The sequence below is a fragment of the Onychostoma macrolepis genome, chromosome 23 (assembly GCF_012432095.1).
Source record: "Onychostoma macrolepis isolate SWU-2019 chromosome 23, ASM1243209v1, whole genome shotgun sequence".
NCBI lineage: Eukaryota > Metazoa > Chordata > Actinopteri > Cypriniformes > Cyprinidae > Onychostoma > Onychostoma macrolepis.
Window position 1 is genome coordinate 18,294,576 of NC_081177.1, and position 18,269 is coordinate 18,312,844.

At 36.5% G+C, this 18,269-nt stretch overlaps 1 protein-coding gene across 4 annotated transcripts in view; it reads left to right on the forward strand.

Annotated features, from left to right (window-relative positions):
* klhdc8b (kelch domain containing 8B) overlaps nt 1–18,269 on the forward strand; it is a 155,427-nt gene that overhangs the window by 87,804 nt on the left and 49,354 nt on the right. For 3 of the 4 annotated variants that reach the window (XR_009268834.1, XR_009268835.1, XM_058763318.1), the window contains 2 exons: nt 5,907–6,071; nt 16,200–16,424. Coding sequence is in view for 2 of the 4 variants with exons in the window: in XM_058763318.1 (XP_058619301.1) it covers nt 5,907–6,071; nt 16,200–16,424 (390 nt within the window). In the remaining 2 variants the exon portion in view is untranslated. The remainder of the gene's footprint in view (nt 1–5,906; nt 6,072–16,199; nt 16,425–18,269) is intronic. The other variant, XM_058763319.1, reaches the window with a different exon arrangement.

The window sequence follows — 18,269 nt, forward strand, 5'->3', positions numbered from 1 at the left end:
CATACCACTGAATATTTGACTTAGTCTTATTTGGGTGGTCAACAAGATGTGCTTTTTTAGGGTCCAGTGTGATGAAGACTGTGACTTTTTTGTCCATGTTTGAACATTTCCAGGATTAAAGAGATCACCCAAAAATGAAAATTCTGTCATTAATTACTCACCCTCATGTCGTTCCAAACCCATAAGACCTTCGTTCATCTTCTGAACACAAATTAAGATATTTTGGATGAAATCCTAGAGCTTTTTAACCCTCTATAGACAGCAATGCAACTGACTCGTTCAAGCCCCAGAAAGGTAGTAAGGACGTCATTAAAATAGTCCATGTGACATCAATGGTTCAACCTTAATTTTATGAAGCTACGAGAATACTTTTTGTGTGCAAAGAAAACAAAAATAATGACTTTATTCAACAATTTCTTCTCTTCCGTGTTCACGAGAGTACCACGACACATGCATGTGGTGCTGTTGGCGCAGCAGATTTCAGAATGCTTATATTGTTTGAATGATATGTGTTTTCCTCTTATTACACTATAAAAACATTTATGACTTGAAGAATAAATTTTAACAACACTAGAACATGAAGTCTATTTATAAATGCATTGGTTACACACTTAAAAAATAAAGGTTCTTTATTGGCATCTGTGATTCCATGAAGAAGCTGTTTTTTTTAAGAATTATTTTTGGCATTTTGCCTTTACTAAGATAGGATAGTGTAGAGTAAACAGGAAGCAAAGTGGGGGAGAGAGAAGGGGGTGGGATCGGGAAAGGTCCTCGAGCCAGGATTCGAACTTGTTTATGTGCCGGCGCACTGCTCACTTGGTTATTGGCACCAACCCATGAAGAAGCTTTAACATCCACAGAAACTTTGAAGAACCTATAAAGAACACTCTTAAAAATAAAGGTTCCAAAAGGGTTTTTGTGGTGATGCCATATAAGAACCATTTTGGATCTTCAAAGAACCTTCCAGTAAACAGTTCTTAAAATAACTATTTTATTCTTAGCGTGAAGAACATTCTAAAGAAACCTTTTCCTTTATCAGGAACCTTTTGCGGAATGGAAAAGTTCCATGGATGTTAAAGTTCATTATTTTTAAGAGTAGACCTTTCCACAAAAGGTTCTTTGTTATGAAAAAAAATCCTTTAGATTATTCAGATGTTCTTTACACTAAGAAAAGATGGTTCTTATAAGAACCTTTTTACTGAAAAGTACTTACTGGACCACAAAGTGGTTCTTCAATGGCATCACTGCAAAAACACCCTTTATCTGAAGAGTGTATTGTTTAATGGTTAATTTTTTTTCCCATGCAGAACGAGAGACTGTTACAGCAAAGCTGGCTGAGTTCAGTTTGGCCTCGGATTGACCTAACAGCGTGAAACACAGCGTGACATTAAATCTTATGCTAAGACAGTATTTTGCATGTCACACTGTATGATAAATCAATTGTATTCAAGCTCTATAACTATACACAACAATTGCAGTAGTTTAATAATGTATTATTCAGTTATCTGCATTATAAAACATGTCAAATAGTTTCTGTACAAGATGTGTTCCTTTAAAAACAGTATACAGCTATAGCATTATGATTTTTTTTTTCAGCATGAGCAAAATATTATAAAGATGTCAGATGCATGAAAAGAATAAGTGCTGCTGCTGTCCTCAGTCCTCAGGGAAAAGAGGAGCTATTAAAAAGGACAGAACCATTTCCAAAGACTTGTTTAATTTGGATGAAATATATGGCCAGGTACTAGGTTTGAGAGAAAGTTGAAAAGTAGTTAAAATACAAAAAGTTGTTTCTGACTAGCAAGGAATATGTATGCAATATATGTATGTCATGGTGATGTCTTGTTCTTTGAGACAGGTTGTCTAACTAGTGGTTGACATTCATTAATGGGTGAACACATTTGGATTCCATCTGTTGTCTGACAACTGACACCGTGTCCGAACCAGACATGATGAGATGTTTCTAACGACAAGCAGTTGATCTTTTCACACTAAACTGAAACTGCAAGCTGTCTGATCTAAAGGCAAATGAAAGATATTTGATGTCTAATGACAGTAATAAAAGCGAGATTTTGGACCAATGAGATTTCACAGTAGGCGGAGCTTGCATGAAATACGAGACAAGCCTTCAATGAAATGTTCTGTTGGTTGTTGCTTATCACTGCAGTGGATGTTTATGACAAAACCTCTTTACATGGAAGAGCTTTTGTTGTTTTATCATGTTATTGTGGGTGGATAGAACAAAGTGTTTTTAATGTCTGTGGAATTACTTAATTTATGGCAAATCTTTGTAGAAAATAGCCTTGAAACGTCCCTTTGAAGGAAAACTTGAATACGTTAGTTTCACTGTTCAGATATTTCTGTCCTGCTCTTTCTCTCAGTCTCTTTCATGCTTTACACAGTCTTGAACACGTCAGGCCGTATCAAATCAAAATGGAGAAATCATTTGTGAGTTCAGTGAAGAGGATGAAAGTGAAGATGGTGGTCATGATCTTTGAGTGTTGTTTTTTTTGCTGTCATTTACACACAAGCCTTGAAAGACCTCTTGCTTTCACTGTTGCTCTCTCACGGTCTCCTCTCTTTCTGGAGCATTAAAGGTGATGTAATAGGTGTGTAATTTCTCGACGCTAAAATACTTTCTCCTTTCACACTCATTGAGAATTTTAAATTGACCATTCTCCCCAGAAATGAAAATGCTGTCATTGTTTACTCGCCCTCATGTTGTTCCAGACCCGTATGCTGTTATATTTTTGGTGGAACACATTTTTCAGGAATTGTTTTGCAGCTCTTGCCATGCAAAGACAATTTATAGTGACTTGTGGCTGTCAAGCTCCAAAAAGGACAAAGAAAATCATCACTAAAAATAATTTTCACAGATAGCAAGTCATGGGAAAGAAATAGAGAAGTAGAATGTGCTTCAGAGTGCTGGAAAGAACATTGCTTTCCACCCCTGATCATCACTGCAACAATCTCTGAGCAAAACATTGAAACTATGTATTTGTAGGAGCGCAAAAACATAAAAAAGCTGCATTCAAATCATGTCAAAATAATTATATACATATGAGCACACATGGACATCATAATGAGAGCTTTTATTCTTATATTTTAATTTAATTTTATTAGGCTATTTTTTATTTTCTGTCAGTTTTAGTAATTTGATGTTCTTTTGCCGTTTTTAATAGTGTTTTTCTGTCATTGTTTTTAATAATTCTATATATAGCTTTAATTTACTTTTTAAATTTATTATTTATAGTACTTTTAGTACCTCAACTTAATCTCATTTCAGTTAGTTGCCAAAGCAAGATTTCTTATTTTCATTAAGTTTTTCATGTAATAATTTAATTCAGCTTCAATTCAATTGCCAAAAACAATTTTTAATAGTTTTAGTTAACAGTAACAGTACTGATTAAAGAATTGCAGTGGAAGAAAATTTGTATTAATCCTGAGTTATAACTGTGACGGTCAAATTAATTTGTATGCATTTTCTGTAGTGTTGATGAAGAATAGTGATGACACTCGTTAGAAAATTCTATTCATTTAGCCTGTTTATGAGGAGACAAGGCTGTATGACCAAGCTGGTTTCCCCATCATTTTCTGTGACAACCAATTACACACCTAATGCACATTCATTGCTCTTCATTTTTCATACAGTAGCACTAAAATGGCTTTGTCATTATCAGGTAGAGAAAAAGAGGGAAATAATTAAGGATTGTGTCAGAAATGACTTGAACCCACACCATGTCAAAGTTTTGATTTCCAAGCATTTAAATAGGAGCTTCTTCAAAAAGTCAAGGTATGGCTAGTTAGCATGATCTAGTTACCCCCTGCTGGTAAATGGTGTAACTACATCATGTGGACACCACTTCATTAATATCCATTCAGAAATCAGTGCTATATTATGACTACATAAACAGTTTTTGCAAGGAACATATACTATTGTATATTGCTATTACAGTATTACAGTTTTTTTTATTTTTTTTTTATTTTGGAGGGCATGACCAGTACAACATCTGCTCTCTGCTGCCACCTAGTTTAGTCCCCGGTATCTCTCTCTATCTGTCTCATTTGTTCTGCAGTTAACTATAGTCACAGTTTGCTGTCCCAGAGTACTGCAGATATCTGACTCAGCAGCTGCTGCAGTCATGCCAGGAAAGAATTATACAGACATAATACAGAGACGGTCGTTAACTAACATACATTTTCTCTCACAGTCTTAAACGCTCCATATGGTGATCATTAATGCTGTTTCCTCCAGGGATGATCCTGATGTCTTGATTCGGGTGTTTCAGTGCCGTAATAAACCGTATGTGCACATCAGTCAGTACTCCCATGCTCTTTCTCACATGCTGTTTGTCCCATTGACAGTTCAGTGAAATTATGACTAGCATCAATATCAGGATGCTTTCCTCCTCCACAACTGTACATACAACTCTCTCTCTCTATCTCTTTTTCCATTAGCCGTTGGCTGTGCTGCAGCAGGGCTGTTCTCTTTGCTGATGCTGCATTTCTCTCCACATTCATATTCTAATTTCACCGCTGTGCTGCATTTTCCCTTGAAAACTTGATGAAGGTCATTCTTGGATTAGAGTTAAGTCTAAACTGAGCTAAAAGCTGTGTTTTAAGTGCATAAAGTTATATCAGAGTGGAATATAATATAATTTTTCTGGTGCTCTGTTTAATTGTAGACACACATATTCTATAAATTGGATTAGTTACAGTTTGTTTTCACACTAAAATCCATTATTATCATTTGACAAAATTATGTATATTAAATAATAATGAAATTTCTGGGATATTTTTTTATATGAATTATTATTATTTGAATATTTTGGAACTGTGTTGGGTCAAAGGACTTTAAAAACTTATGATCTGATGAACCATCAGTTTCCCTTTTACAAACGAAGACTAATTCTCAAACATATAAACACAAGTTGCATTTTTTTCTCAAAACTCTAAACACAAATGAATCATTTTACAACCATTTTGTGCTCATGTTGAAAGCACTAGCATTCAGAAACCATCACAATATCATCACAACCTCAGTTAACACACAATTCTCATTATGTGAACATTAGTATGCAAACTACTTCACACAGCAGCCAGAATGGGGTTTGCAAAAATAGCTACAGAGTTCTGGGCTTTAGATGCAAATAATACAGAAAGCGCTCACATTAGAGGAAGAGTATTAAAGTCTCTGCCATTCACTTTTGAGTGCCAACATGCCTTCTTCTAAAATGTAAATTAAGCTCTTTGTAGGTATATGATGAGGTTTGGTTTTTGTGCAAAGCTTGAGGTTTGTAAAATTTAGGTTGATTTCATGCTATATTTGTTATAGCTGTTGTCTACATCTGGCATCTTAACTGCCTTAACCAGCAGGAGTTCTTTGCTCAACCTTTGCTCAGCTAGCAAAGTAAACAGCATGATTAAACATGTTCACCAACTTGACCAGCAGCAAAGTTGCACTAACCAGCCTGAACGAAAGGGAGCTTTGATTAAATGTGTTTTAGTAATTGAGAAAAAAGTATAGTACTGTATATATTTCAGGTAGAGTTATAATAGAGAAGTTTGTGGGGAAGTTCAAAAGTTTGGGTCAGTTATGGGAACACATTCATATTTAATATTCGGTCCCCGTAGGAGAAGAGAACAAATGTGGAGTGTGAGGTTTAGAGGTGGAATTTAAGTAAACCTAAAATAGCTGGAGCTCAGGAGAAAAAAAAGTGCATGTCTCTAGAGATTCTCCACTCTGGCATGGAGAGAACATTCCTAATTCAGTCTAGTGACTCACTACCACTGCTCTGCCATTTCCTGATTTGTTTGTTATTAATTTGTTTAATAAGGGATGTGGGAGACTTGGAAGCAGAGTTTAAACTCATTTCAGACTCTCTTTTTTTCTCTGTCCCTCTCAGATGGCAAGGTGTATGCATTGGGCGGGATGGGAGCCGACACAACCCCTCAGGCCTCAGTGAGACTGTACGAGCCGACAAAAGACCAGTGGCTGCCCCTCACCTCCATGCCCACCCCACGCTACGGAGCCTTCTCCTTCCTGCGCGGTAACAAGATCTATGTTCTGGGTAAGCCCTCAAAATTGTCTCATAAATCTGAATAATTTGGTTGTTTGTCAGAGACACACGCTTGCTTCCCTAGCAATAATAAGAGATGACCAAATAATAAAAAGGGCAGACAGGCAGGAGAGTCTAACGGTAAAACTTTTGTTTAGTGTGAAAGGGGATCCACAATTCAAATCCCAACCTAACATAGTTTTTTTTTTTCTATTTTCTAATCTAATCTTGACAGCCGTTTAACTTGAACTTTAGCATTTTCATCAACAGCAAAAAAAAAGAAATAGTTTTCTAGTGACATGAAGGTGGTTACACTCTTAAAAATAAAGGTGCTTAAAAGGTTCATCACAGCGATGCCATAGAAGAACCTTTTTTGGCTCCACAAAGAACCATTCAGTCAAAGGTTCTTTAAAGAACCATCTCTTTCTTACCTTTTTTATAATCTGAGGAACCTTCTTTTGCCACAAAGAACCTTTTGTGAAACAGAAAGGTTCTTAAGATGTTAAAGGTTCTTTATGGAACCATTTAGACAAAGTTTCTTCTATGGCATCGGGAAGCACCTTTATTTTTAAGAGTGTAGATTATGAATTTGTAAATTAGAGCAAATAATCTGAATAATTGGATACATTTAGACATGAATGGGTGATTTCTGTTGCAGCATTTTAGAAAAACACTTTCTTCCTACAATAATCATGCATATTTTGTATAGGCCTATACACTACACTCTAATAATGCTGGGTTAATACTGGACAGAACACATGCTGGGTTGTTTTCAACCAACAGTTGGGTTAAATGTTTAACCCAACCTTCTGGGCAATAACCCAATCATCCACATTTTACCCAGCGCTGGGTTGTATTTAACCCAGCATTTTTTAGAGTGTACTGTTAAAAGGTTGTGGCGAACAGACTTTTAATATTTTTTGGGAAAAAAAAGTCTCTTATATGCTCACCAAGGCTGCATTTATTTAAAATACTGTGAAAACAGAACAATTGTGAAATATTTTTACAATTCAAAATTACTGTTTTCTATTTCATTTCTATAGTATTTTTAAAATGTAATTTATTCCTTTGATGCAAAGCTGAATTTTCAGCAGCCATTACTTTTCAGTGTCACATGATCCTTCAGAAATTCTTTTATGAATAGAAAGTTCAAAATAACTGCAATAACTCTTTTGTAATATTATAAATGTTTTTACTGTCACTTTTGATTAATTTAATGTGTCTTTGTCGAATAAAAGTATTATTTTCTTTAAAATCTTACTGTGCCCAAACTTTGGAACTGTAGAGTATGTCTATGCATATCATCAGCATTTATTATTTTAAAGGAATGGAAATGTGGGTCTTCTCTCTAGAGGTGCTTAGCAGACGGTGTACTAGACTAGCCAATAATTATAATGTAACTTATTTTCCGTGTCAGACTGTGTCACAATATTCTCCAGGAGCAGCAGATGTGGTAACAACACCTGGTAATTGTTCATGCCGTGCCAGGGCTGATAAGAACCGTGGAGTGGAGTCATTTCTCAGTGGGGGGAAGTGAAATCTGCACTGCAATATGCTGCAGGTATCTGATGGTTTATGGCAGAGCTGTTCAGTTCTTACCTCAGTGATGGAAATAACAAAGGAGCATTAAATGGAAATCTACACCGCAGGTTCCCATGATACACTCTGTCCCGTGATAAAGTCTGTCCTTTAAAAGAGACACAGCCCTTGGCTGCAAGTTATTGCCTGTTTTGGGCTGAGTGAAAGAGACGCTGACCATATGTGGCTATTTGCTACTCTCTGTGTTAGTGTTTGTGTGTGTGTGTGTGTGTGTGTGTGTGTGTGTGTGTGTGTGCGAGAGAGAAAGAGAGAGAGAGTATGCATATTTTATGTATAAGTAAACAAAGTATTGGGACAAAACATTGTTCTTCAAAGTTAGAGCTAAATATGAGAGAGCCTGTATAAATGGGTCAATGACAAATAAGAGTGTTTACAAAAAAGAAAAGAAGTAATCCTTTATCCAATTATTCATGTTGGTTTCATATGGTTTTGAAAAACTTGTATACCTTGTGAGTCTACATGTAAGCATTTACCCCTTATATACATGTGAATGTACACATTCTAATCAAAATTTGACAATTATTTTCAAGGTAAAATGTATTTCTATTACAAATAACATGAATTATTAATTCATAAATATTATAAAAAATGTTTTCATGAAAAGGTAAAGCTGATATTTTACAAGACTTACTGACCTTGACACACAGGCATGACTTGTTTTCAGCATGACAGTCACGCCACATGACTTTGATTTGGCATCATTTTTTAGCTCCCCCAAAAATATCTATATATATATAATATATATAATTTTGTATAGAAGTATATTCAAATATTTGTATGTATAAATTGCAGTTTTATTGTTTATTGTTACAAACAGAAACAAAAAAATCATGTTACTTTTTTAATTCTAGACATGCCAAAGATTTCTTTTAAGATTAGGGTTAAAATTCATTTAAGAACATTTCATATTTAAATAGCTAGGTGAATGTGTGAAATAGGTCTGAGATCAATTTAAGTTGCTTTGCATAAAAGCCTCTGCCAAATGTCTACATGTAAATGCCTGAGTTTGTTGAGCATTTGGAATGGTTAAACTGTGTATGTGTGAGTTTGATAACTGATCAGAGTGTGTTTGTGCCCATGGGTTTGATGAGCATGTGGGGTTGCCAGTATGGGGTCTTGTTTTGCCAGATTTGTCCTCTTTCTAACCTCTCTGCACTGTCAGACATTCTGTTCAGGTCAGACGCAAAGATCAGCTGCCCCCTCACTCTTTGAGAAGTCATTAAAACTCTACCTCCCTGTACAGTACACACACACACACACACACACACTAATGAGGCCAGAAGATTTTTTTGTATAAGGTGTAGGCTGGACATGGCAAGAGTGATGGGCAACTTCACCTTCTCATGCCAACGTATGATTGATCAGCCAGGTGAAGCAGACGTGCCCTCATTACTGTTACACACCTGGACTTACAGTCCCTCACAGCAAGTACAACTTCTGTGTTTCAACTTATTATCTAGTCTTGTTTGGTTTCATTTTACAGCTCAGCCTGAATGTGAATAGAAATGCAATGAATTCTGTAGAGATGTTCTGATATGCTGTTTAGATTGCTTGAACGTTGATTATGGAGAATATTAATGTGCATCTCCACCAATAATTTGCCTCTGGGATAAAATAAATAAAAAATAGATAAATAACTTCATCTACTTTTAATGGTTTTGGGGACTTTTTATAAGCAAATAGTAAAAACTAAAGTAAAGAGTTTGTTCATTTAAACTATTTATGTTTTTCCAGCTAACTCTAAACTCTCATTTTGTTTCTTGTTTCTGCACAGATTAATTTGATTGGAGTTTGATAAATTCAACCATTCAAAACCTTAACAATTTATGAAATTATTAGAAATTGAGATGTGTGAAATAAGTGGAATGGGGAGTGATACAGATTTTCCCTGTGGACTCATGATTCTTCTCCTCCGCTGTGACACAGTTTTGTCTTGATGGTTAGATTTATACTCATTGATTTGACATCACAGGGAATAATTCATTCAGAGTCCCTCTGTATGCAACCCTTGCTTTTGCTTATATCCCTCCTTGCAGCCTTCATCGTCATTCTTTCTTTCTATCTCTGTTTTTCGCTATCTCTCCCTCACTTGTGCTCAGAGGGCTACTCGCCTTTGTGTTGCTTGTCATGCTTTAGATGCAGTTTGACACTTAAAAAAGTTTTACATTGAAGATCTTTTGCCTGGTGACGGCAGTAAAGTTAAGAAATTTAATTCTGTTATTTGTCGAGCTGCTGGACCACAAATAGAGCGGCAGTAAAATCACATTAAGGCCAAGAATGAGAAATGAGCCTCACAGAATGCTCATTTAGTTTTGATTTACTTTGGGATGCGCTCCGCGAGGTCTATCATGAGCGCAGACACTCGATCACATGTCACCCAGATGCACCACGCTGTCTCCCCAAAATAAGATGCCTACTGTGCTCGCTAATACTGTTACCTCTTATGCGGGCAGGAGGGCGACGTGACCCCATTCGAATGTGAAATAAAATAACAATTCTCAGAGAAAGTTTAAGGCTGCTTGAAGGTGTTTTCCACTGGTGTTGTTTTCATGAAGCTGAGTGAATTGTTTTTTATTTGTATCATTAGAATTTTCTGCGCTGCTACAAAGTGGAATTGCAAATATCATGTTTCCCAACAGGTCTTGCGTTGTTTGGATAAAGACGTACACTACCATTTTTTATGAATACTTTCAAGGACACATTAATTGAACAGTAAAGAATTTATAATGTTACAAGAATAATGTTTAATCGCTGTTATTTCGAACTTTCTATTCAGTAAAGAATACTGGGGGGAAAAAGTATTATGGTTTCCACAAGAAATGTTAAGCAGCAATGTTTTCAACATTGATAATAATTAGAAATGTTTCTTGAGCACCAAATCAGCATATTAGAATGATCATTGATCATGTGACCCTGAAGAGTGGAGTAATAAATTCTGAAAATTCAGCTTTGCCATCACAGAAATAAAATTAAATACATTATATATAATTACATTATTTATGTATATAGGCTATATAATAATTTATATATAGAACACTTATTTTAAATTGTAATAATATTTCACAATATTGCTGAATGCTGTATTTTTGATCAAATAAATGCAGCCTTGTTGAGCATATGTTGGAATTTAAAATTAAAAACTTGCACCCTTTATTGAACCAGAAGTTAAAATTGTAGATTCACGCAAACAAATGGGGGGAAAATTCCAACATCTCACAGCCAATTCGTATGCATTTTATGAGGTGGCTAATTCGTACAAATATTTATGACCTATTTTGTAAAATTTTTAACGATTTCTGTGATGGTTAAGTGTAGGGGTGGGGTTAGGTGTGGTCCTTTGTACGAATTCCTACGAATATGTCACTTCATAAAATATGTGCGATTTTTCACAAATTGTGTGAATTCGTACGAATTAGCCACCTTGTCAAATATGTACGAATTGCTGTGAGATTGGGTTTGAAAATTCATTGCGTATAAAAAACGAAAGTTCTATACTGCAACATATGGGTCTTCTGGAGCTCAGGATCTAAAAAAATATATACAATATTATTAAGTAAACTTCAATAAAAACTTAAAATTAACCTCATGAGTTCAGACTTCTTTAGCATGTATTAAGTAGAATTCAAATGTAATGTGCTCACATAATAAGTATTATTTTTGAAAGTATATAAATGCATCACTATAGTATATAAGTTGTTATAGGCCAGGCATAAAATTCATCACTCAGTTTTATGCATTATGTAGCAGGTTTTCTGCTCCATCTCTCTATCCACCTAGGGGGGCTTGACAGCTGAAACAGCTGAAGACCCCTGCTGTAACAAATTCAAGTTCTCCTTGTTTCTTTGTTTTTAAATTCAGATTTACTGACAGTTAGCGTGTGTTATTTTGCATTGATGTGTGTGTTAGTTTGCCATGTGTGCTTGATGCTGGCTGCAGCAGCCGTCTGTCTTCAAATCTGTCTGTGGATGGGTTTGGCCCAATACCAGCCGCACTTCACTCAGCTCAATATCTCGCCCATACACGTCTCTGTTGAATCCACTCGTGTATTTGCCCTGTTCCCCTCAGCTAATTTCCCACAATTTTGACCATGGAGGCTTTAATGATTGAAGTCAAAAGGCTGAAAGACTTGAAAGAAGTTAATTAGAGGTGTCCAGCAAAGGTCAAGAGAACAAGTCCTCTTAAATGGACTGCTGAAACCTCGCTTCTTATAGAGACACGCTGCCCCATCCTCAAGACTTTTCCTCTATCTGGTTGTCTCACACTGTCTTGACTGGATTTCCATTTTCTGGCCTGCTTTCTCCATCTCTTCGCTCTTCCGCATTGTTCCTCAGACAGGTTCTTTCTCTCCTCCCTTTGTTTTCTCTTGTGTGTGTGTTTTCCCTGGCTCTCTATTCTGTCCCAGAGGGCTCTCAGTAATGCCAAAGCTGGGAGGAGATCAGTCGCATTGTGAATGCATAGTGAAGGAAAGAGAACGAGCAAGAGGGAAAGAATAAGAGGAAAAAATGAAGGCGTACCTGGAAACGTGACAATGTTTGATTCTTTCTGAGCTCTCACATACATAAGCAGTCATACACACCCTAGAGTTGTAAACTTTAGATTGTTTTCCAGAGAGGTTTATGTTCTTGTGCTGTATTATTTGTTGTATAGATCAGTCAATCTCAACTGATTTTGTTTCAGCACCCAGAATAACAATGGATATACAGCACAGTGGCAACCCAAAAGAGAACCACAACTGTTTATTGTGCAAAAGTAATTGAAATATTTTTAAAGTCACTGAAATCAGCATTGAGATCTGTTTGGCAGTATTGACAATTTTGGTTTCTAAAATATTTTAATGGATTCTCGTTCTCAACCAGTAATGTTTTTAATGCAGTGTGGTTTGTATTTTTTTTTTTTTCCCCACTTTTTTTTTTGACTTTGTATAGTTTTTTCATGGTTTTTCAAGGATGAGGACATGTCCGCTCCATATTGGCATCTACCTAATTTGGCTGCTTTTACTTAGTGACAGATGCTTTAGTACCAAAATATCACAGAGTTTAATTGACCCTTTGCAGGGAGTTTGATTGACAGGTGATCTGACCAATCATAACGCCGAGTCAACCATTTTTGTCTGACAAACAAACCAGACAGAAGAGTAGATTAACTTCGGTGGACTTTAAATGGTGTGTATTGACATCTTTGCTCAATTGTAACAAAATGCCTTCTGATGTTCATTCATGTTTATTTCATGCTTTAAGTAAATATCAAAAGATGATTGGTTCATGTGCCGCTTGAACTGAGGTGATCTGTCATGACCCATTAAAGAGCCACAAAATGGTATTTATTGATTGAATTTATTTTTTTAAATTAGCAAATTTGAAATCTGAGACTTACTCCATACCACGTCTGTCAGCACACAATCAGTTTTCTCTATGCTCGGCAATGTATTTTTCACTGCGTGAGAACGTGTGTGGCGTGAGAGCAGCATAGCTTGTTGGACAGCAACAGTAACAAAGGGGGGCAGGTCTTTGCGAAGGGTCAGTTGGACATGTGACCTTTGTGACATCACATCAAAAACATAAGAGACAAGTTCTCCTCCCTGTTAAGTTATTTATTTTGCATTTCTTTAATAGTATGGTTCACCCAAAAATGAAAATCATCCATTTAATCCTCATCTAAACCTGTATGATTTGCCTTCTTTTGTGAAACATAAAAGAAGATATTTTGATAAATGACTCAGTGGGGTTTTGTTATCCATACTGTGGAAATTTTTGTTTAAGATTCTTCAAAATATCTGCTTTTATCTTCCACATACTGTAAGAAAGAAAGTCATACAGGTTTGGAATGACATGAGGGCGAGTAAATGATCACAGAATTTGTAGTTTGGGTGAATTATCCCTTTAAATGCATGATTATATGGTATATGGCAAAATCTCTTTAGGGTCCAAGCAGTTGAGAACCACTGGTTTTAGACCTCAGTAAGTGTAGACATCATGTTTCATTTGACTTAAATGACAATGTCAAATAAACTGTTATTATTATTATCAAATGAAGTGGAAAGGACAGTGTATCCATTGCATCATATGTTAAGATCCTACAAAATGCCATTTTTTATTGAAAATTTCCTGATCGTTTTGTCCATATTTCCAGATTGTTTCATCAGCTGAATGATTTCTCCCCAGATACACAACAGCATGACATGAACTTCCATCCATCACAGCCTCATTTTCATTCTCATCACATTAAATATGCTGTCTGCTGTGACTAATGGATATTACTGTAGCTACGCACTCACAGAAGCTCAACTAACAGATTCATTGTGTTACCAATGAGAAGCGCTTATTGTGTCATCTTTCTGCAGTTATGCAATCTCAATAATAATAAACTCCTCAGACATATTCCGCATATAAAAACAATATAAAAAACACCATATGCTCGTACATGACCTAAAGACATGAGAAATCAAATAAGATAATTTGAGATATAAATGAGATAATAGATCTAGTTATTAGACACTAGTTATTTCTATAAATCGCTAGTTATGCTATGGCGGGTAACACATTGAATTTAAACATGAAATTTTGAAGTGGACAGGCTGAAATATTATTATTTTTTGTAAAATGTACTTCTATAACTTTTTTTATTATTTAAAACTTCAACAAAAAAAAGAAAGAAATTAAAACAATATATATATATATATATATTATGTGTGTGTGTGTGTAATTTAATATTTATTTATTTATTAATTAGGGGTGGAACGATACATGTATTCGTACCGAACAGTCACGGTACGGACATCTCGGTTCGGTGCATGAGGCCTTACAACGAATGCAGGCAATTTATCCCCAATCCAGAAGGGGGCGCCTGCAGTAATGCAACGCTGTTTGATAACCGCCAGCAGAAGAACAGCGAATGCCAAGAGTTGCGTGCTTGAAGTCAAAGCCCCCCAGACAGTGACCATGTGCTGATTCTGAATGAGTCTCTCACATAGACTGACAAAGGAGTATACTTTAAAGCAGGCATCCTCAAATCTGGCCCACTCCTGCAGAGTTTAGCTCTAACCCTAATCAAACACACCTGAGCATGCTAATCAGTGTCTTCAAGATCATTAGAAATTCACAGGTAGGTGAGTTTGATCAGGTTTGTAACTAAACTCTGCAGCAGATTGGCCCTCCAGGGATTTGAGGAACCCTGCTTTAAAGGCTTGTGCACTCAACTGTTTTTGAAATGGAGCTTTGAGCTGGTGTATCCTACCTCTCTCTCAGCACAAATCCAAATATTCCATAATATCTCCATATTTGCGATGTATCTGAATGCTAAACTATTATTTATGTAAATGATAGGCTTTGTACTTCAGTCGCGTTCCAACGGTGACACAGAGGCGCGCGCGCTGATGTTTGGTTCACTGTATTTTATTTTGATAAAGTAGACTACCTGTAAATCTGTAAAGTAACCGTGCTGTCAATTTAGCAATGCTGGAACTGATGTGTTTTGTGAGTGCTTGTGCTCTGCCGCGATCACTTCAAACAGAAAGCAGAAAAATAAAGAAAACAAACAGGATGTCGTTTTCTGCCATCTGATCCTGTCTGTGAACAAATTAAGCCTGTCACAAAAATTAACTGAAACTCAGCATAGGCTACGTTATGTGTTGCACTGTCCCCCCTTGTTTATCTGTAAACTAAATCAAATATATTTCAAGAATTTATTCCTTGTATGTATATATGTACTGCAGATTTTATATATATATAACATAATGTAATAAATAATATTTAGTATTTTCACATCTAGGTGGGAAAAAATTTAATTTGTACTACTGTCTGCTCAAAATAAATGAAAAGAAACCGAGCATAGTAGATGTTTTTTTTTTTTTTCTGTTGTACCGAAATTGTGTCGAACCATGACCCCCAATCGAGGTACATACTGAACCATGACATCTGTGTACCGTTCCACCCCAAACACACACACACATATATATATATATATATATAAATTTTTTTTTTTTTTTTACAGTGGTCCTTGTGTTACAGAAAGTAACACTTTCTTTGGATGAAAACATCTGCCAAATGCATTAATGAAATAAAATAATTCGTTGACAACAGTGATGCATCTTACTAAATGTGGTTTTCTATATCATCATTACTTGTGCGTGTATGTGTTACTGTCTCCATAAGATGAAACATTTGCATTGTAGTCAGAAGCGTCATGCACGTTCAAACCTTCATCTCATTTGTAAGCATCTGCTAAATGAATACATGTAAATGAGTTTGTACGTTCAAGCCTGTGTATGGCTGTAGGTGTGCTGTTAGAGGCGCGTGTGTGTGTGTGTGTTGTTTGTGTCAGAGACCCAATAATGGAATAGGCTGTCAGCTTGTCTGAGGAGACCAAAGCGTTGTCAGTGAGCCGTGACGTGGTAATCGCACACACACTGACTCCCAGCAGGGACAGACGTGACACACTGACTGAGTCCTATCAGAGAGATACCACACACACACACACACACACACACACACATGTATACTTCATCTTAATTCTCCAACCCTCTTTTTATTTCCCCTCCGACAGGTGGGCGTCAGGGCAAGCTGCCAGTGACCGCATTCGAGGCCTTCGACCTTGAGATGAAGAGCTGGACGCGGTACCCGTGCATCCCCAGCCGCAGAGCGTTCTCCTCATGCGCTGCCAGCGACAGGGCGTTTTTCAGCCTGGGGGGTCTTCAGCAGCCTGGACCCCACAACTTTTACTCCAGACCTCACTTCGTCTCCACTGTAGAGGAATTTGATTGTGAGCAGGGTGAGCACTTCATCTCTTTTGCTGAATCTTTATTGACAAAATGATACACAAAAGAAATGTGACCATTAGTATTTCAGCTCAAAGACATTTTTCAGAGTACATTGTTGGAGTACTAAATATAACCGAGTTGTACGGTAAAAAGGATGTTTTTAAGAAAAAGCTTTGCCAGGGTTGGTCATTACACTACACTACTATTCCAAAGTTTGTAGTCTGTACAGCGGGTAAAATAAGTATAGAACACATCACCATTTTTCTCAGTAAATATATTTCTAAAGGTGCTGTTGAAATTTTCACCAGACGTCGGTAACAACCCAAGTAATCCATACATACAAAGAAAACAATACAAATAAGTTCAGAAATTAAGTTCTGTGTAATAAAATGGAATGACCCAGGGAAAAGGTATTGAACACGCTTACTGAAATTTATTTACTACTTCGTACAAAAGCCTTTGTTGGTAATGACAGCTTCAAGACGCCTCCTGTATGGAGAAACTAGTCGTATGCATTGCTCAGGTGTGATTTTGGCCCATTCTTCCACAAAAATCTTCAAATCTTGAATCTTCTTTCCATAGATTTTCTATTGGATTGAAGTCAGGCGATTGGCTGACCATTCTAGCAGCTTTATTTTCTTTCTTTGAAACTAATCGAGAGTTTCCTTGGCTGTGTGTTTGGGATCATTGTCTCGCTGAAATGTCCACCCTCATTTCATCTTCATCATCCTGGTAGATGGCAGTCTCGGTATATTTTTCCATTCATCCTTCCTTCAATTATATGAATTTTGCCAGTGCTACACCATGATGTTTTGGGGTGATGTGCAGTGCCATTTGACCTCCAAACATGGTGTGTATTATGGCATCCAAAGAGTACAATATTTGTTTCATCTGACCAGATTATATTCTCCCAGTATTTCACAGGCTTGTCTAAATGTTGTGCAGCAAACTTTAAACGAGCTTCAACATGTTTTTTCTTCAGCAATAGAGGCTTGCGTGGTGAGCGTGCATACAGGCCACAGTAGTTGAGTGCATTACTTATTGTTTTCTTTGAAACAAGTATACATGCTAATTCCAGGTCTTTCTGAAGCTCCCCACAAGCGATCCTTGGCTCTTGGACAACTCTTCTGATAATTCTTTTCACTCCTCTGTCAGAAATCTTGCGAGGAGCACTTGGTCATGGCCGGTTTATGGTGAAATGATGTTCTTTCCACTTCCGGATTATGGCCCCAACAGTGCTCACTGGAACATTCAGAAGTTTAGAAATCCTTCTGTAACCAATGCATCAGTATGTTTTGCAACAATAAGGTTGCAAAGGTCTTGAGAAAGCTCTTTGCTTTTCATAAATATGATAAAAGTTCTGTACACCAATCCTAATAACCCATTCTTTAACCCATTCTTTATACATCGAGGTACTCGTCAGGGTTGCCTGCTTTCTGCTCTGTTATTTGCCCTATCCTTGGAACCCTTAGCTCAAGCAGTCCTGACAATCTGAAACTATTTCTTCCATAATAATACGGAATACTCATCATCATATTTCTTTGTTTGCTGACGATATCTTATTATTTTTGGAAAAGCCGTCACATTCTATTCCTCATGTGTTGAATTTATTTGACCATTTTGGATATCTCTCTGCATTTAAAATTAATTGGAGTAAGTCATGTCTACTTCCCCTCAATTCAAAAATTGATTTCATGTCCCTTCCTATATCTATTCCATTGGTTCAAAACTTTAAGTACTTGGGGATAGATGTTTTTCCTTTCCTGCAGGAAATCATCTCAAAAAACTATAATAGTATTCTAGCCAAAGTATCCTTAGATTTGGAAAATTGGTCTCGTCTTCCTACTTCTTTTCAG